Consider the following 21,755-nt stretch of genomic DNA (forward strand, 5'->3'; position numbering starts at 1 on the left):
GCGCTGCCAGGGCTGTATTGAGCAGTCGCACTCGGAACAGCCCAGGCTGTATAGAGCAGTTAACGGTTTAAGAAAAAGGATATGTAAATGAGTGAGAGAAAATGCATGTACACTGTATAAAGTTGAGAAGGAAAGGGAACTGTTGGGGATAGAGCTGGCCAGATGAAATATGTATGAAGCTGCACAAGAAAAGAGTTTGGTACCCCTTTTTAAACTTGATAATCAATGGCATAACTATCTGGCAGATGAATGTGAAGTGTGTCAATCAGAATAATTTTTAAAATTATGTGCAAAGAGTCTGGCATGTGAGATGAAGCCAGGATTCTTGGTGTTTGAATGATGTGCAGGTCACATCACTGAGCATACTGCTGATAGCTTTCTCACTTTTCTACTTGGTCTTTCCCTGCTTCTGTATTTTATCCCATCCAGTCTTCATCATCATCATCCAATCCAGTGCTGCCCCATGAGGAGCACAGCAACCTGGGGCTAGGCAAGTTGGTCCTGACATTTAAGATCACAGTGACCAGCCTCACTCATCCCTGAGTGGCATTACATGAGCAATAAACCCCAACCATCCCTTGGATATAAACCTTCACCAGCTCAATCCGATTGGAGCACCGTAATTACCCACTAAACCACCAGGCACCAAAATCTGGCTATATGGTTACCACCCAGCATAATAAATAGTTTCCTGGTGTACAGGAAACCATTTGGCTTGTCATTCATTGTAGTCACCCACAGGCAGAAGGAAGAGGAAAGAATGAAGGAAAGAAAGACAGAAGCGGGAGTGTAAAGTCACCTGTAGGCAGAAGGACGAGGAAAGAATGAAAGAAAGAAAGACAGGAGATGATGGAAGGAAAGAAGGATGGAGGAGAGGAAAGGGCAGACACCTGAGGGCAGCACTACATCGAGTGAGTGGATGGTGGGCAAGCCCACCTCATCCACTCTTTAGGTGGATAAATGTCATCTGAAAGTAGGACAGCATAAGTTGAAGAAAAACTGAAGCCAAATGATAATGAATGGAGTCTATTAACTTACCTTTATGCTAACAATGTTGTTCTGATGGCAAATCTAATGGTGTCACTACAACATTTTGTGTGCATAATGTAGCTTTGATTATCATATCATTAGTATCATTTGTAAACGCTCCACTATAACTTGCATGTGACAGACTTGGTCACTTAATGGTGTCTCTCAACACCGTTCGATTTCTGGCAGCCTCCTTACTTAGTTCCTCATCTCAAAGGTTACACCCTATGACCTCAACCCAGATCTTCTTCAGTTTGCCACTTGCACCTCTGCCCCTCACGTTCACACTTCTCACTTTCTGCACCCAACTGTCATCCCCCATCCTCTCAACATGCCTAAACCATCTCAATCTAGCCCTCCTGATCACAACAGTGTGCACCAATCCCACATGTTGAATATTAATACCTATCATGCCATGTATATGTATGATATTCTGAGTTCTTAGCTTGGGTACAGCACACTATATGTGCTGGAGAAGGACTCACATGATGTAGTGCTGCCTAATTCTTCCATCAACTTTCATTCATTTGTATTGTTTAAAAAGGCTCAAACATGCCTGCATGTGTCGGTACTGGGCATCTAATAATGATTCTTCATGCTGCTTGATCTCGGGCAGCCTCCCTACTCAGTCCCTTATCCCTAATAACCTCATCACAGGTCTCTCTTGGTCTGCCTCTGGCAATCCTACTCCAAAGGTCAAACTTCTCGCTTTCTGCACCCAACTGTCATCCCCCATCCTCTCCACATACCCAAACCATCTCAATCTATCCCTCCTCATTACAACACCAAAACACTCCAGTCCTGTCCTTCCTCTCAAGTCTTCAATCATAAACCTAGCCTCCACAGCCCTGGCATTCAACGATGCACTACACATCCACCTAATCACTGTCATTTCTGTATGTTCAAGCCTATGATATCCTCTTCCTATACTGCCCAGGTCTCACTACCATACAGCATTACACTCTTAACACATGCCACATACAAAGATCCCTGGGCATGGAGGGAGAGCTCTCTCATTGTCAGAAGAGGCAACAGCTCCCTGAACTTCTTCCAACCACTCCTCAATCTAGCCACACAGCTAGCTCCAGCCCCACCACCAGCACATAACATGTCCTCCAGACAATTAAACCCCTCCACACACTGAAGAGACCCAACAACAAGATCAGTCCTTTCATGACTGACAATCTCTACATGCTCTCCCTAACACACTGTACACTGTACACATGATATCAGCATTACCTCACAGTCTAACCCTAATACCATTACATCTCTTATGCACTCACTTGTCACAAATACTGCACAAGATGGAATTACTTCCCAAGCCCTACTACCTGTTATGAAACTGAAAAGGATCTTCATACATACAGACAGCTATCTACCTACTGCCAAATGCCTCAATCCCGTAAGGGGAGACCACAAATAAATCGCTTCTATGTCACCCTGTCCAATGCCATTTCACTGCCCAGCTCCCAGCTCACACCGCCCTCTCTCATATACCTCTCTACTCCATCTCTCCATCTCATCCTCAGCCTCCCCCTCCCTCTCCCCCCCTTCCACCTCACTTGCATACACTCTCTTCATTAGTCTCTCGCTCTCCATCCTCTCCACATGGCCAAACCACCTCAATGTGTTTCTCCTAAGGCTTTCTATCACATCCACATCCACACCACAACGCTCATTCACTTCCTCATCTGTCAGTCTGTTTCTCCAAGTAACTCTACATGTTCTATCTATCTATCTATTGCCAGACACCATAATCCTGTAAGGGGTGGCCATTTGACTTTGAGTTTGTTGTTTTACGGGGAGGGGCACTAACCCTCCACCAACCCACTTGTTGACACGTAGGGAGCATGTATGGTTTGGTTATACGGTTACCACCCAGCATTGTAAATGGTTTCTTGGCTTACAGGAAACCATTTGGCTTGTAACTCAATGTAAAGCCACCTGTAAAGAAAAGAAAAGCACTAAGAAGTGACAGGAAAGATGGGAGAAATAGGAAGAGAGGAGGACAGGCACAGAAAAAGAATGATAACGGCTAAGGAAGAAGTAGGCGGCACTACATCAAGCGAGTGGATGATGGTCGCCACCACCTACCACATGTTCCTCTCAAATAAATCATTTCCATGGTTTGTTTCTCGAAGTAACTCTACATGCTCCTCTCAAATAAATCATTTCCACGGCTCTCTCTTGACTTGTGCCCTACCAACATGGTCCAAACTTCACTTCCATACGTTAGGGTTGGTATCACAATGCTCTACTGTCAAGTAGCAACTTTTTAACTTCCACGTTCACTTCCGTTTCGTATCACTGCTTTCAAGGAAGCAGCAACCTTTTTTTCCCTGTAGTACCCCTTCAAGCATTTCACCCTCTAAACTTCCATGATCACTCATCACACCACCCAAGTACTTAAATGCATTCATATTTTCCATTTCCTCCTCATCCAGCCTCACCGTGCATTCAGTGGCTTTATTTCTCTCGATTACCATAACTTTACTCTTCCCTATATTCATCTTTAAATGCCATTTCTTACACACTCTTCCTAACTCATTAACCAACCTTTGCAGTTCCCATTAATTTTCACTTGACAATACAGTATCATCTGCACACAACAGTACAGGGAGTTTCCAAACACTGCCCTCTTTCATGAAGGTTGCCCAAATATGCACTGTCCTACCTTGTCCTCTTTTATAACCCCTGACGACAGATGCAAACTCACGTCGAGCGGTGACTCCACCGTGGCTGATGTGCTGGGCTGTGGCCTGAAGCATGAGAGCCTGTCTTGGGGAGGCAACGGAGTGGAGCCAGGGCTGGGCACAGCAGGGGTCACGGCCTGAAAAAACTGTCAATCGTTGATTGACGCAAGGGACGACGATTCTGACGATTGATGATGCGCTGCCTGAAAGCACGCACTTCCTCCACAAGTCCCAAGGGCCCCATCTCCCTGTCGCAGTCCGGGTGTTCCAGGTAGTTAAGAACGAACTCTAGGTGCTCCCAGAGTGCGCTCAGCTTGGGGATGGCTGGAGTAGTGTCATGCTAAGAGGAGTCCGCATCATTGTCGCCGTCCTCGTCGGAATCTTCAAGCTGGGTACTGACACCTGCAACTGAAGATGCGATCTCGATATCAGACAATGTCTGATACCCAGGATCGCCCTCGTCGTCATCCAACCACTCACGCACATCGTCCACATCAACATCGTCGCCATGGGTACGTAGCCGTGCATGGAAGTCATCCACGTCAAAACCTAGAAAATCGTACTCCACATCCGTTCCGAGAAGCAGACGAGACCAACCATTTTCTAGGGTCTTGACAGGGACTTCCTTCCATGCACTGGCCCAGTTGTAGATTGCAGACTTGATGTTGTAGCGGCAAAGGTTCTACAAAGTCCGCTGGCCTCGCGTGTCCTGTCCCTCCCTGCGCTCGTCCTCGTCCTCAAGAACAACCATCATCTCATCCAGGAACTTCCTTCGCTATAGGCGCTTTGTTGCCATGATCACTCCTTGGTCCATTGGTTAGATGAGAGCAGTCGTATTAGGTGGCAGAAACATGCACCTAATCCGGCCATTCTCAGCCGCCAAGTCCTTGTCGCACGGGTGGGCAGGTGCATTGTCAAGGAGAAGGAGGGCCTTTACCTGGTCGCGAGGGATTCCCAGTGTCTTCCTCTGGTAATGTATGACCTCCTTGACGAAGTGGCGGTGGAACCAGTCTCTGAAGATCTGGGCTGTAAACCATGCCTTCAAAGAATGGTACCAGACAAGAGAAAGGACATCCATCACCCCAAGAAGACACCGAGGCTGTTTTGCACGGCCAACAATAACAGGCTTAAGCCGGTGCATGCTGTTAGCATTGACACAACACAAAGCAGATATCCGTTGCTTGGAGAGCTTGCGGCCAGGTACACGCTTCTCCGTCTCCTCGGCTAGAGTGTTCGTTGGCAAAGAGCGATAGAATAAACCAGTTTCGTCAGCATTGTAGACTTGACCGAGAATGAGGCCCTCCCTGTCGATCAAGCCCTTCACCTTGTGCCGAAACTCCTCTACTCCATCCCCGTTAGCGTCCAAAGCTTCGCCATGAGCTTTACGGTTGGTAAGGCCATGCCGTAATTTGAATGCGAAGAGCCAACCCTCGGATGCCTTGAAGTCTAGGGCGTCGTGAAGCCTGGCGAACTTCTCAGCAGCAGCCTTCAGCTCAGTACCATGTACCATCACACCAGCAGCATGTTGCTGTCGATACCAAATCAACATGGAGAGGTCGACTTCAGCAAACTTGGGAGTAAACATCACTTTCCTCTCCACGTTGCGTTTGCTTCTCAACGAAAAGTCAGCCGTGTACTGCATGAGTTTGTCTCGGGATCTCTTGATATCGAACAATGTAGATCGGGCCAGGTTGAACTCGCGGACGATGCGGGAAGAAGACCACCCCGCATCTACTTTCTCCAATATCTCCCGTTTCTTCTCCAGAGTCAACACCACTCTCTTCCTCTTCTCAAGCGGCGGGGCCATCATCACACACACGAAGGAGAGGCACGAGAGCAGCAGGAGTGCCTGCAGCAGGTAAGGCACCATCACAAAAGCGAGCACGTGGACAGCCATGACGACGAGCATGCACTCGCGACGAGAGACAGGCAGAAAGTGGGGAGGATGCAGCGGCGCTCTATCGGATGTCGGAGGAATGACGCGCCACAACAAAGCTGTCCCGCGCCGCGCGCGCCAAGTTCAAATTATGGGCGGGATCCCCCCCCCCCCCCCGAATTTTTTGTGGTTTTCGGACCATTTTGGGAATGTTGGATCCCGGGACGATTATGTCCGGTTAGTGAGGATGTTCAGATATTGGGCGTTCGGATATTAGAGGGATTACTTTATAATGAGACGCCAGACGGGTCAACCAATACTGAATTTCCAGGACTACACGGATTAGTAGAGGCAAAACTCTTCACAGGGGCAACGGCACTCTGAGAGTCAGTACATACCACATACTTACTTTTATGTCCATGGTAGAACACATGTGCTAATGCACTACGGATAGCACACAACTCTGCCGTGAAGACAGAGCATGTATTGGGTTGCCTATATACACACCCATGTGGCCATCCACATGAAAGGTACAACCAACTGTCTCACCAGTTTTAGATCCATCTGTAAAGATGGTGCCCTCATCTGAATGAACTTCAGCCAGATGTTGATGGAACGAAGTAGCCAACTGAGCCGGAAGATTATTACTCTTTGACAGGATAATGGGACACACAGATGGTCTAACCAACTTCCATGGTGGAGTGCAAGACAGGTCGACAGGGGCAACTACTTCAGTTGATATACCAACTGCCACCATCTCATTAGCCAGACGTACTTCTGGCGGAATGGAGGATCTATGGCCTCCAGTGTACCCTGCTGCAAGAGCAGTGACATGTCTATAATTTGGATTAGACGAATTAGACTATACCGGGACCAAGTAGCGTAAGGTCATCTCTTCTTCTCTAAGGTCAAGAGGTAACACTTCCGCATCTACGTGCAAGGATTCAACAGAAGTCCTAAATGCACCTGTGCAGATGCGAAGACCCGCATTTTGAACAACAGACAACCTGTCCAGGTGAGATTTGGCTCCAGAGCCATACACTTGGCAGGCATAATCCAACTGAGAATGACACAAGCTTCCATATAGTCGGAGCGGTGTAGTTCGGTCTGAACCCGTCAAAGGACGAAATACATTTTAACAGATTAAAGTCTTTTTAACTTTCATTATTAACTGATCAATATGGTCTCTGAAAGTCAACTTGGACTCCAAGCAGGCTCCTAAGAACTTCACTTTCTCTTGGAAAATCAACAAAGACCCATCAAGAAACAAGCTGGGTACTTGCTTGAGTTTACGACTCCTTGTAAACCGGACGGCCATAGTCTTCGTTGCAGAGAACTTGAAACCATGGTTTGAGGTCCACTGAAAAACAGAATTAATGGCATTCTGCATGTGGTGACATGCCTCAACCGATGTAGTAGAGGTACAGTACAAGACAAAGTCATCTACCAATAAAGACCCCTTAACATTTACAGGAACTGCAGACATGATGCCATTAATGGCAGCTGCAAACAATGTAACACTTAATACACTCCCCTGAGGAACATCCTCCTCCTGAGAAAAAGGTTGAGACATAAAAGGACCCACACGAACCTTTAAGAGTCGGTCCTTTAAAAACATTGTTAAAAATCAGAACATGTAACCTTTAATATTCCACTCAGCTAGCTGATTTAGGATTCCCACTCTCCAGGCAGTATCATAGGCTTTTTCAAGGTCAAAAAAGACTGCCGCTGTCTGCATGATTCAAGAGAATCAAGACAGGATTTCTCTAGTAGGCAACACCAGAGAGTCAGTGGTGGATCGATTCTGCCAAAATCCAAATTGCCTTTGATGAAGGCTGTTTCTGCTCTCAAGAAACCACACCAAACGAGCACTGACCAGTCTCTCAAACAATTCGCAGACGCAACTCATCAGAGAGATAGGTCGATAATTATTAACCAGACTAGGATCCCGCCCAGGCTTGGGAATGGGGACAATAACAGAGCTCCACCAACTATCAGGTAACACACTTGAAACCCATATTCCATTAAATACCCGTAAGAGGAATAACTTGGAAATTAATGGGAGCCACTCTAGCATCTTGTAATGGATGCCATCCTCTCCAGGCGAAGTTGGAGAGGATTTATTTAACCCTTTTGGGTCTCCTGGCCACAACAGTGGCTTTCTCAGTAGGGGTCTCCTAGCCACTCCCGTGGCAGCATATTTAGGCATGAATGAAAACTGTTGCTTGAGGCTGGTGAATGAAATAAGGATACAAGCCACTCCCCAGGCCCCTCTGCTTCTACCAGGCATGTGTAGATCACAATATTTTAGTTTACACAGTCTGGGAAGAGCTAATCATGGGGGGGGGGGGTTGCACGTACTGGTTCTATTATACTGTTGATCTGGCAATATTTTTTACTATTTTGGTATCAGACAGTTCATTTAGCAAAAGAATATTGTTTGCAATATATTTTTACTGCTCTGGAGGATACTTAGCTCTCACCTCCCTCCTCCCTTTCATATCCCCCTCCCTCCCACTGATCCCCCACCCCTCTACCTCCCACCCTTCCACCTTCCACTCTCCCTCCAATCCCCCACCCCCTTCATCCTCCACCCTCCTGCCTCCCAACGATCCCCCACCCCTCTACCTCCCATCCTCCAAACTCCACTCTTCCTCCAATCTCCCACCCCCTGCCTCCCGCTTACGAACATAGATGCCGCGTCACAGGCAAGCAAGAGATTTCCGCGTTGTATGTCTCAATATTTATTCATTTCCTGGGTGTTAGAGTGTCTGATTGAGGGAAAATAAATACAGATTTATGATGTCAGGTTTCTAAGGTTGTTTCTGTAGCCTTTTATACACATACCATGGATTTATTTGTTACCAGGTGGACATACACGTGCAGCGGGTGCCTATTTCACTGACAAATGATTGTTAGTATCTCCTTACTTTTTTCTTATTTATATTTCATGAGTTTCTCATATTTACTGGTTATACTAATAACACCATCAATTTTGAGAAATAATAAATATTTGATCACTGTCTCTACTGCTGCCTGTAAGTACACAGGATGATTAGTTAGCAACAATGACATAAACATATGTACATACAAAACACAAGCTTGTAGGCTTGCCCCCATGTCCACACCCCCACAACCTTGGACAGTACTAAGCAAAATAAGAGCAAAGTAAAATAAATTAGTAGTAACTAGTAAGTAAGTGATAGTTTTATAAGGATCTTGTAACTGTTTAGTTTGCTGTTTGTAAAGAAAACATCTCAAGAATCATTCACAAATCACGTGAGATATAATGTACATATAATAGTGGACTGTTTTTTATGGAAAAACATGGAATCAAACAATGCAATCATGTCGCCTACGCACCAAGAAATCACCTACCCACTGAGATGGCAATACTCACCAAACTACCACACACCACTTGCTATGCAACTTGCCATCATTTTTGCAGCATTTGTAAGGTGACTAGAGCTCTAATGTTTTATAAGTTGATGTGTATTACTTCCTTGTGCATGAAGATGATATTTTTTTCTTTATCTGCGAACCCTGACTTTTTTCAAAAAAATGCGTCTGTCAAATGTGACCTTGGGACCTATTTGAGACCTGAAAGTGTTAAAGTAGCCTCCAATTCCTGAAGACAGAAAAGATTGTTATAAGGCTCACTATTATCAGACCTAGGATCTGAAGCCACAATTTGCTCTGGAACACCTCTAAAATGAGCATCATAGTGCTCCGGACTAGATATATTAGAAAAATGAGAGGCAAGAATATCTGCAACTTTAATAGGATCAGTTTCAACATTGTTGTTGACCTGCAAAGCTGGCATTGGTACAAGAACATACTTTCCTCTGAGCTTTTGCACCTTACGCCAAATGAAGCAGCTTAGGACTGCCAAAGTCAACCCCGAGATGTACTTTCTCCAGGAGGACTTCTTGGCCTCCTTGAAAACTCTCTTCTGTTCAGCACTATTCCTTTTAAGGGCTATTTTATTTTGATCGGTAAGATTATTTTGATACCTACGAAAAGCAGCTCTGGTGGCTTTCCAAGCATTCGCACACTATTTAGTCCACCAGGGAACAGCTGGGAGTCCAGGGCATCCTCCCGTCTTTGGTATAAAACGTGATGCCCCACCTAAAATGACCGACTGTATATAATCATATGCCACTAGAGGATCAGGAAAGAGATCATACTCTATCCTTACCTCCATAGCTTGCATGTAGCCAGCCCAATCAGCCTCTTCAAGTTTCCACTTGGGAAGACATGCTGATGGACTGTTCCGACCACACACCAACTTAATCGGAAAATGATCACTGCCACACAAGTCTGAATGGACTGACCAATAGTAGCCAGCTGCCAAAACAGGGGAAGCAAGTGTCAAAAATAAATGAGAGACTCTATTCCTCGAAATTTCATGCCACATAAGGGAACCATCATTTAGCAGAACCGCTTCACTGATATCGAGGGCCTCCTCAATGACAGATCCCCTTGAACAAAGTTAGCAACTCCCGCACATGGGATTATGTGCATTAACATCACCCATAATAAAAAACGGTGGTGGTAATTGAGTAACATGATTGAGCAATTCAGGACAAGATAAGTCATGGCCCAATCGGTACCTCAATCCAGGCTCTATATAAAGTGAACACAGGGTGATACGCCTGTCCAATACAACAGGCACAGCACAAGCTTGTAAATCTGTATTGAGAGGAATAGCTTTATGGTGAACTGAGGTGCGAACAAGGATAGCAGTCCCACCCTCAGGGCGATCATAAACAGGAACAGGTTGGTAAGACACCCAGTCAAGACCAAAGTTACGGCTAGTATTGCCCAGATTTGTCTCCTGCAGACAGACCACACCTACATTAAGTTCATGCACTAGGGATTTAAAGCTGTTCAGAATTTGAACGAAAACCCCTACAGTTCCACTGTAAAATAGACATAGGATTATTTCTTATTCGGAATCGACTATACTCTACTAGATGGTTTACTAACTTTATCTTTCCTGTTCTTGCCAGGAAAGACCTTAGGTACAGATGATGCTTTCTTAATATTCGATGAACCTGACTGACTACGAGTAGGAGTAGAGTTTAGTTTTGAAACTCCTTGAAAAGAAGTCTCCAACTTATGAATCCCCTCCTTAGATCTACTCGTACAAGGGGTAGCCTTCTGAATACTTCAAGAAGTATTAGTAACCACTGACTAGGGAGCGGAAAGAGCATTAACACCCAAAGGACCGTCCTCTGACCGATGGGACATCTCATCCTCCTCCCTGTCAGATAAAACATTCTTAATGTCCGAAGAATCCGACTTACCTATCGTAAGATTAGAACTAAGTTTGGAAACTCCTTGAAAAGAAGTCCCCAGCTGATGAATCTCTTCTTTAGATATACTCTTCCCTGAGGTTGTCTTTTGAATACTTTGGGAAGCATTACTAGCCACTGACCTGGGAGTGGAAAGGGCATCAACACCCAAGGGGCAATCCTCTGACTAGAGTAAATGATATGGTAGCTGGAGTGAACAGTTATGCAACTCTGTTTGCAAATGATGCAAAGATCTTGAGGAAGGTAGAGGCTGACGAGGATTGTAAAATGCTGCAGGAGGATCTGGATAGAATACACGAATGGAGCCGGATGTGCGAAATGAAATTCAATCCAAAGAAATGTAAAATGTTGGAAATGGATAAAAGTACCAAGGGGCCATCACTGAATTATTTGATGGGTAATGAACCAATCATAAGAGCAAGAGAAGAGAAAATTTTGGCAGTGCTGGTCCAGGATAGTTTATCACCTGAAAAACACATTAACAAGACAGTTAGAGAGACGTATAAACTCCTGACTAATATAAGAGTAGCTTTTCATTATATGGATGAGGAGATGATGAAAAAATTGACAGTGGCCATGATTCGCCCCAGGTTAGAATATGCAGCAGTAGTGTGGTCCCCACACAAAAAGAAAGATATAAATAAGATTGAGAGAATACAAAGAACAGCAACCAAAATGATCCCCAGTTTGGCAGACCTGTCATACAGAGAGAGGCTGGAAAAGCTGGATTTGCCTTCCTTAGAAGAAAGGAGAAAGAGAGGCGACATGATTGCAGTGTTCATGACCATGGTGGGAGTAGATAAAATTGACAAAGAAGATCTGTTTTTATGGGATAACAGAGTAACAAGAGGACATGGAATGAAATGAAGAAGCCAAGCTGCTTGAAGGATGAAGGATATCAAGAAATATAGTTTTCCTTATAGATGTATAGACCTGCGGAATAGCCTGGACAAAGAGACCATCCAGTCAAAAAACTTAAACGAGTTTAAAGCTAAATTCGACTTAAGAAACAGAGACACGACCCCATGAGCGTAGCTCATTTCCTGTATCACAATTAGGTAAATACAATTAGGTAAATACATTCAAATCAGTATCAGAACTCAGTGTTGATAAAGCATAAGAAGAGTCCTCAGCCCTTGCAAACTAAGAACGACATTCCCATCTGTTAACATCATCACGCCAGTTAATACTGATCTTCTCAACTACACCAAATGGCTCCAACATCTGGCATACGAAAACATAGTCACAGTGTGGCCACCCAGTCACGGTCAAAACACATTTACTGATGACACAAGGTCCAGCCCTGGAGGCAGTGGAACCTGCATCATCTAAAGAGTGAGAGGGTTTGTGAGAGGAATCCACATCCATGATCAGGGACGTTCTGGGTTCGACAACAGAAGAAACAGTTTTGCTTAAATTTTCATTACTGGCTGCCAGGGCCACAATTAACCTGAGGAAATAAATGGTCCATTCAGGCAGGGCCTTGCACCTGAATAAGACTACATATACAGCACTGGTTTGTCAGGCCAGTGAGGTATCCTGTAACGACAGCCAGGGATAAGGTGGGCTGCCAACCCGCTCCTAGCCCAGGTATAACCAGCAGAGCTTTCCCCTTTTGGATGTATTTGCTCTTGCCCTGAATTAGGGGTGTCAAATTGGCTCCCCCAACTCTAGGTGAGAGAGCTCCCCTGGTACGGCAAACCTCCGCCCATGCGGGGGGGCTGCCGGACAGGGAAGTGTTTCCGGCATGGGCTCAATGACGCGCTTGATATACAGGACTTTTTCTGGTAATTAGGTGGTTTTTGGAACAGAATTTCCTTAACAGAATTATACTCATTTTAACAGATATTATTGTTTAAATTGGGGGAAAAAAAAAAGCAAAAAAATGATTCCATTATCTCAGGCTTCCACTAAATAGGTGTTTGTTAAATCAAGCACCTACTATATATGGTTGCCACCCTGCACTGTAACTGGTTTCCTGGGTTACAGGAAAGCATTAGGTTTGTCACTCAGTGTAAAGCCACCTGATGTAGAAAGAAGATTAATAAGAGTGAAAGGAAGGAAAAAGAAAAGAACAGGTGATCTCGCATCTAACGAGTTCACATCTAACAACGCTATTGGATCTCTGCTCATATTTGTATCTAATGAGGAAGTTTCAAACCTAACGAAAAAAATCCCTGGCGCACGGTTCAAATCTGCCATCACCTTGGCCGAGTGCATGACATCATTGGCCCTTGTAGTGGAATTGTTGCAACCAAAGGAAACAAAAACTGCTGAAGAGATGGTGGAAGATGCAGAGCTTGAGTTGATGGCAGATGAGAAAGCAAAGAAGAAAACCAAAAACAAAAACTTACGACTGGCTACCTGTCTAGGAAGATTACTGACCTGGCACAAATAGAAGAGTTTCTGCACGGTACCAGCACATCAGAGTCTCTGTGGGTGGGAATGGTGTTACCTTTGCTACGGAAACTAAACCAGAAGCTCAGTGAAACCTATGAAGAGAAAGTGAATGAAAGAAGACAAACAGTTATCATTGAATAAATAAACAAACACCGTGAGGTTGGGGAAGTTGTGGCAAGTCTCGATGGAAATGAAGGACAAGAGATTGTGAGTGACGATGATGAGAACATTGAGAATCTTCTTGGTGACATTCCTGATGACTTTTCTGGATTTGTTAGGAAGGAAAAGAATTCAGATGAAAGGATAACAAAACTCAGGGAGGCATCGAGAGAGGCAGTGGAAATCGAGAGGAGGGAGGAGGGTGGTGGTGGTGGTTGTGGCGTAGGTGAGGAGGAGGGAGGAGGAGCAGCCCAGTAGCCCCCCTTCCCACCTTGGATATCACCTTTCGTCTTACCCACGCACCTCATTCATCATTCACAGGGAGGTATCCACATTATTACTTCTTTATTTTATAATTTATATCACTATGTATGATTCTATAACTTAAATTAACACCAATAACTTAAGCAATGAGTGAAAATTGGGTTAAAATAGGGGTTCAGTCCAATCTTTTTTTTTTTTACCTATTATACTTTTCCCCATATGTTTATGTATTCACATCTAATGAATTCGCATCTAACGAGTGTTTTTTGGTACCTATTCCTCATTAGATGCGAGATCTTACTGTAGGAAGAGAGAAGGGCAGACACTGAGACAGAATCAGAATGGGGAAGGAAGAAGCAGGCAGCACTACATCTGGTGAGTGGATGATGGTCTCTGCAACCTAGCACCTACTTGAAAGTGTGAATGAGGTAGAAGAAGATAAAGCAGCCTGGAGGTGGTTCTGTGATGGCCATCCCCCATCCAGCAGTTCAGGAGGAGGCAACTTAAACAAGGCACTGGAGATGGAGTTGATGATGACGATGATGTAACTATGCTGTGTTTCTAAATACCATTAAGACTAAAATTATTTATGAAGCAAATCTAACCTGCAGATTGGGTGACTGTTGAACAACTGAGACGAGTACCGGTTGGATGCCAAGTGAATCATGTGTAACAAACAGCTTTTGAAGAGGAAATGGCCCAAGATGGGAGATAACTTGAGCAAGATCATCACACCATTCACTGCCAAGAGAAAACAAACTGTATTTAGCCTAAGAAAAAATAATGACTGTGAATGAGTTAATGCAATACAGTACATACATTCTCTGAAAGATGTTATACATTATGACTAATATTTCAGCGACCATCGCTCCACTAACCTGTCAGCCAAATAAAATATTATATATAATACAGGAATATTATTTCACAACAATGAATAAGCCTACGTATACAGAAAATCTGGGAAACTTGAGGATACCATCAACTTAAGAATGTTTCTAAGCACTGTGTGAGAAATATTTCTAAGAAAGATTCCAGATACTGCATTCACATACAGCAGATCCGCAATTTGCTCAGCCAGTGTATCTGGGAACTTTACCATGCAAATCAAAAAGAACAAATCACACCAAACCTATGTTATATGTATGGTTAACTAGTATGATGAAATCCCAATATTTTTCCCAAAGTCCCTCTTTTCGTTCCCTTGAAAAATTTTAACCCCTTCCTTATCATACCTAATATTCACCATAGTACACATACAAGGTTTGTTCAGAAAGTAACCGACCTAAGGCTCTAAAGAAATAAATAGCTAACCTGTTGTGCTATGACACTAATCCCCCTCCAAGTAGGTCCGTTATGACTTGACACACATAGCCCAGCATTCTTTCTACTGCCTGAAACATTTGTCAAGGTCAGTTTTTAACATCTCCTGCAGGTACTTCGTTGCATCTGTCATGATCTCTTCTCTCACCTCAAATTGGGAACCTTTCATTGGAGTTTCAAGTTTGGAGAATAACTAAAAGGAGCAGGGACCCATGTCTGGTGAGTAGGGAGCCTACTCGACGTGTGGGATGTTGTGCTTGGCCAAAAATTTCTGAATCACGTGAGAAGAATAGGCAGGGGCACTGTCATGGTGCAGCTTCTAACTCGGCAAGGTGATATGCGTAGTGACGTTTTTTTTTTCAACTACCATGGTGTTGTGCATCATGAATACGCACCAGAAGATCAAACTGTCAACAAACTTTACAACTTCAAGGTTGTCCATCATCTTCATGATATAGTTCGGCGGAAGAGACCAGACCTTTGGAAAGCAGCAAGTTGGAAGCTGCACCATAACAACACTCCTGCCTATTCTTCTCAACTGATTCAGAAACTTTTGCCCAGGCACAACATCCCACAGGTCCTGGAGGCTCCCTACTCACAGACATGGCTCTGTGCTACATTTGGTTATTCCCCAACCTCAAAACTCTGCTGGAGGGTTCCTGATTTGAGAAAAGAGATGAGATCATGACGAATGAGATGAAGCACCTACAGAAGATACCAAAAACTAACTTTGAAATATGTTTCAAGCAGGGGAAAGAGTGCTGGGATATGTGTGTCAAGTTAGAAGGGACCTACTTTGAGGGGGATTAAAGCCTAGGGTTGTACACATTCATAACAGCCCTCATACAGCCTCCTCGAACATCACAGAGCATTAATAAGTGTACAAGTGGTAAGTGGTGATCACTTCACAAGGGACAAAACAATCCTTGGGTGCTGTGGAAGGGATAATTTTCAGGTGATGGCTTATCTACCTAAGGCAATCATTTCATTCTGTTTCATTTATAGAGGCTCCAACATACCTGCATGTGTTGCCCTTGGTCACCAATTTCTACAACATAAAGGAACAGCAATGAGGTGAGAGAGAGAGAGAGAAAGAGCCAAAGTGTGTGTGTGTGTGTGTGTGTGTGTGTGTGTTTTCCTACCTAACTGTATCTTTACAGGAATGAGTCAAGCTCGTACTGTCCTGTGTCTTAAACCATTTTCAACATACATCTCTTTAAATTTATGAATTGTTTAGGCACACACTATTCCATTCGGTAGTGCATTCCACTGATCAATTGCCCTATCTGGGAAACTAAATTTCCTTACATCTTTTTATGTAGTTTTTTGCAGTGTCCACTTGCTGATGCTTCCCCATAGGTTACATATTCATTTATGTCTATTTTCTCCTTTCCTGACATGCATTTATATATCATACTCATGTCTCCTCTTCCTTCTCTCCTTTAGAGTTGGCAGATGCAGTTTTTCTAGTCTTTCTTCATAGCTTAGATCCCTTAAGCTTGGTACCCATCTTGTAGCATCCCTCTGAACTTTTTCAATCTCATCTGTGTTTTTTGAGATGAGGATTCCATACTAGTGATGCATACTCCAGGGTTGGTCTGAGGAATGATGTTATTATCTTTATCAGCATGTCTTCGTTTATGTATGTGAATGCTATTCTCATATTTGCAAGCAGTGTATATATGTTCCGTACCTTCTCACTGATGTGGTCAGCCAGAGATAGTCTGTTACTGATAATCACACCTAGGTCCTTCTCTCTTTCTGATATGTGTAGGGTTTTACTTCCTAACTTATAATCCCAATCTGGTCTTTTCTCACTTTTACCAAACTTAATTGCAAGAAACTTGTCCACATTGAATTCCATTTGCCATGTACAGTGAGTCCTTGAAATACGAAAACTCGAAGTACTGTACGAATTTCCGATGGTACAAAAATGATAATTATAGGACAAATTCCACAATACGAAAGTATCTGTCTCGATGGTACGAAAAACAATACTAGAGGAAATACGAAAAATTCAAAATGGGCGCACTGCACAGTGCCGTGCTCGCTTGTGGCGAGAAAATTAACTAACCCCTCTCTGGTAAACACATTTTCGCACGCTTCCCAGTCGAGTCACATCCGTCATCTCCTCTCAGCTTTGCTGTATGTTACGCTGTTTTTCGCTGTTCTTCATCTTTTTGTATTTACACCATGCCTTCCAAGCACCCTGCATCATCTCCAGCATCCGGGGAACCAGGTGCAAAGAAGAAACAGCATCGTACTCTCACTCTTGAGAGGAAATTGGAAATAATGAGATGCCACAAGGAGGGGCAGGGAGTCTTGGAGACTGGGCGAGCTTTAGGCCTTGCACCATCAACTGTTGGGACTGTGACAAAGAAAAAGGAAATGTACAAGAAGATGGCCACCTCCTTCTCTTCATCTTCAGCTGCCTGCCAAGCCACGAGGACCTGCAGCTTTTGCATGGACTTCGCACCATTTCAACGACACGAATCTCCAGCTGCAGCACAGGTCTGTATTTAACTGTACAGTGAACTAATAGTACAGTGATTAGTTGTATGTTTTATTTTTTTTATGCTGTACAATAGTATAGTACTGTATACATGTATTGCATACTTCTAAATAGGAGGGGTAAAGTTTTGGTGGGGGGTCCAATGGGGTCCTGGAACGCATCCCCCCCTTTATATGTATATTTCAATGGGGAAAATCGTTCCAATATACGAAATTTCGGATTACAAAAGGTTTTTTCGGTTCCTATCCCTTTCGTATTTCGAGGACTCACTGTATTACTCCATTCACGAAGTTTATTTAATTCTTCTTGTAGCTCCTTACAAGAGTCTGTGTTAGAAAATTCTCCTTTGTATTTTTTCATCATCAGCAAACACGCTTTGATAGCTTTCATTTCCAATGTTAAAATCTATGTCATTTATATACACTAAAAACATAATTGGTGCCAGCACTGAGCCCTGTGGAACTCCGCTATCACTTCATGATGAGTAATTTCCCCTTAGTACTGTTCTCATTTCCCTTTTTCTGAGAAAATCTTGCATCCAACAGTACAATTTGCCTCGGATTCTTCCTTCATGGTACAGTTTCCTAAGTTTTTGGTGCGATACTCTGTCAAATGCATTCTTGAAATCTAGATAGGTACTGTCCACCCATCCTTCTCTTTTCTGTAATGTTTTTGCAACTCTACTGTAGTAGCTTAATAGATTAGTAATACATGATTTTCCCCTTCTGAAACCAAACTGCATTTCTGTTATCATATTGGGTTCTTCTAGATGGTTTACCCAAACTTTTCTTATCAGCTTTTCCTGTATCCTACTTACAACGCGGGTTAGTGATACTGGTTGGTAGTTGAGTGGATTTTTTCCATATCCTTTCTTGAATAAGGGAACAATGTTTGCTTTCTTCCAAATATTAGGTAGTTTACCTTGGCCCAAGGATTCCTTGAATAATAAATACATTGGTCTACCTAACTCTTGCACATTCATGTAGCACCCAACCTGAAATTTCATCAGGACCATATGCTTTTCCTTTGTCTATTTTACATAACTCTTCCTGTACTTATTGTTCTGATATTTGTATATCTGGCAATATGTGTGGGCATGTATGTTCCATATGATCTCTCTCAGAATTATTTTCTTCTGTAAAATACTGATTGGAAATTTTTATTTAGTCCTTCACAAATATCTTTTGTGTACAGATGATCCCCTTATCCGTAATGGACTGTATTTTATCTTTAACTTTGGTTTTACTTTGGATGTAGCAGTAAAATAGTTTAGGTTGATCACTACTTTCATTTATAATGTCTTCCTCAAACTGTCTTTCAAGCTTCTCTCCTTATCTTTGTGTAATCATTCCTTGTCTGTTTATAGTTGTTGCATGCACTCTCACTATTGTGTCTTCTGTACCTATTCCACGGCAAATCTCGATTTTCTCTTGAGTTTTTACGTTCTGTACTAAACCATTATTTTCATTTCTGTTTCTTTGTGCTGTGAGATGTAATTTTGGGCTCCTATTTCATAAAAATCACACAATTTCCTATGTATAACAACTAAACATTGTTCTCTGTTTCTAAGAAGTACTTCTTTAGGTCATGGTAGTTTCCTTCTTTGTAGTCTAGGCTCTTTTTGTAACTCTCATTACTGTTAACTATGTCATATGCAATCCTGAATTTGCAATTTAATACTGCATGGTCATTTTTGCTCAATGTAGGGTGATATGTTATATTGTCAATATCATTTCTTGCCTAGCAAATAAGATCTAGTACTAATGGATCAAGTCCCCTTTTCCTTGTGTTTTCCTTTATGTATTAGGAAAAACTCCTGCACAAGATCCAGGAGGTTTTGATCCCAGTAGCTTTCATGACTTCCTACATCTAGAGTATTCAAATTTACATTTTACTGAAATCTCCAGTTAATATAATTCTTCCAGATTTCTCATCCATTCTATGTAGCAATGCTCTTAAACTCTGAATTGTACTTTCTGCCAGGTCTTCACATTCACCTCTTTCCCAAGTTTGCTTTGGGTGGCATGTATAAATCTGCCACAATTACTTTCCCTTCAGATGTGTTTAATCTCTATTGCAATCTGTTGTACCTGTGAGGGTATATCTAGTTCTGTTTCTTTGACTTGTCGATCTTTCTTTGTTAATATTATAATTCCTCCTCCTCCTTTTAAAATCCTGTCTCATCTCCATATACAGTAAAAGTCCTCTAATCCAGCCACCAGTAATCCGAAAATCCCAATACTCCGAATTTGTCAGGGTGAAATTTTTCAATTTTTTCTGGTATTTTTTTCAATGTTTCTGGGCTTTATCTAAGGATTTATCTGGCTTGGACTTGCTCTTGGCCTTGGATGTACCTGCGTACAACTATTCATCTATACTTCTATGCATTTCCGGTGAGTAAAACAATAACTCATATCATTTTAAGTGTTTATTTAATGATCATGAACGCACACAATCACTAATTTCTGCTCAGGGGTGCCCCTTTCATACCCCTATATACCAATGGAAGACGGGAGGGGGGGGGAAACGAGCTCCACCTGCCTCTACCCCAGCTCCCAACCCTCCTCCATACCCCTACCCCTCTCAACCCCCAACTTGTCATTCTTAACTGGCAGTTACAACTCAAGCTAACCTCATACTTTACACCCAGTGTCACATTACTAATACACAAACAAAACACTAGGATATGTAAAAGGTACTGTATATAATATAACTATGAACATGCTGCAGCCAGAAATTAACCCCTTCGCCATGAGGGTGACTAATCTTGCGTAATACCGTGTACAAGGCCCCACCCCTCGTTCCTCCACACTATAGTACTTTTCCAGGGAAAAGCTACTATCTTGCGAAAATAGCTACGGTGTTTTGTATGTTTGTGTATATGTGTGTATGTGGGTATATGCCTATGTGTGTAAGACTGAATCTGTCACTGGTTGTGCTTCTTATAAAAATAATATAAATCGAAAAATATTTTTGAGTAGGTTTATAAAAATTACAGTGCAGTGAAAGAATAGGAACTCAAATCTAGGCCTAAATTTTCTTCACCTTTACGCCCCTGCTTGGCCCAGGCTGTGGCGTATCCTGGCTGTGCCACTAACGATACTGTACAACATACTTTTGCTCCAGTACATGTAAATGCAGGACAATTTTGTTACTCCCATGGAAACAAATGGCTGATAAAAGTGTACATATCACTTTCTGAAACTGGATGCCAAAAAATGCTGTTTACTTTACCCCTTTTCTGTGGGTGTTCACTGAAAAATTTATTTGTCTTTAGATTTCTCCACTCACATATTTGCTTCACCACATCTGCATCAAGAAATAGCTTGAAAGAGTCCAAAGGCGACACGATTTCAGATCCGCTGATCGCTGGGTTCACACCGAAAAACTCAGTCGTAAATTCAGGCACGTGGTTGGGACGTGTGTCAGCAAATATGTCACTTATCAACCGCCAGCCACCTTCGATTTCTATTTCATGAATATCATCAAATTCATCACTCTCAAGTTCTTCACTTGACGAGTCATCGATATCTGAGTCTTGAGCCGACGGCTGATAGTCCTCATCACTCGAGGAATCACGAGATTCCTCGAGAATACACTGTGATTCAGCAAAATTCATTATGGAGGGAACGACAGTACACTCTCCTATGACACACAGTCATGACTGATCCTGGCGGCACGCAGAGTTACTATCCAACACGCCATTAATCATGTGCCCTCCCATATATATTGATATTGGCTAAAAAAAAAAAAAAAAAAAGTGGGTGGAGCTTATTTTATCCTCAGTAACATATACAAGCCAATATGTAAGGTCCTAGCACAATAAACTAAACCCTCTGCTGTCTCCTTTGGTGGCACTGACATATGACGACACAGGCATCGTAGTGTGCGCGCACTAGAGGGTTATGAAGACGTACAAGCGTCATCGTGACGAAGGAGTTAATGCATTACAGGCAGTCCCCAACTTATGAAAATAATTAGTTATTAAGGGTTTTTCGTGAGTCGTTTTTTTTCGTAAGTCCATCTCATTCTTATACTCTCTCCCTCTCTCTCTCCAACCCAACCCTAATCCCACAATTACTGAGATCAAAGTTCTTTCCCTCTACCCCATTGCCTTTCTACACCATACCTACTTCTGTCCTATTCTCTCTCTCTCTCTCACCCCAAGATTATTATTGTCTCCA

The 21,755-nt window shown here is 43.0% G+C and overlaps 1 protein-coding gene across 1 annotated transcript in view; it reads right to left on the reverse strand.

Moving 5' to 3' along the window:
- LOC145399092 (uncharacterized) overlaps positions 1-21,755 on the reverse strand; it is a 222,660-nt gene that overhangs the window by 87,773 nt on the left and 113,132 nt on the right. The window contains exon 5 of the mRNA XM_080271842.1: positions 14,345-14,480. Coding sequence (XP_080127968.1) covers positions 14,345-14,480 — 136 coding nt within the window. The remainder of the gene's footprint in view (positions 1-14,344; positions 14,481-21,755) is intronic.

This window comes from Coenobita brevimanus, chromosome 47, assembly GCF_032717465.1.
Source record: "Coenobita brevimanus isolate Jiangsu-jjx chromosome 47, ASM3271746v2, whole genome shotgun sequence".
Classification (NCBI taxonomy): domain Eukaryota; kingdom Metazoa; phylum Arthropoda; class Malacostraca; order Decapoda; family Coenobitidae; genus Coenobita; species Coenobita brevimanus.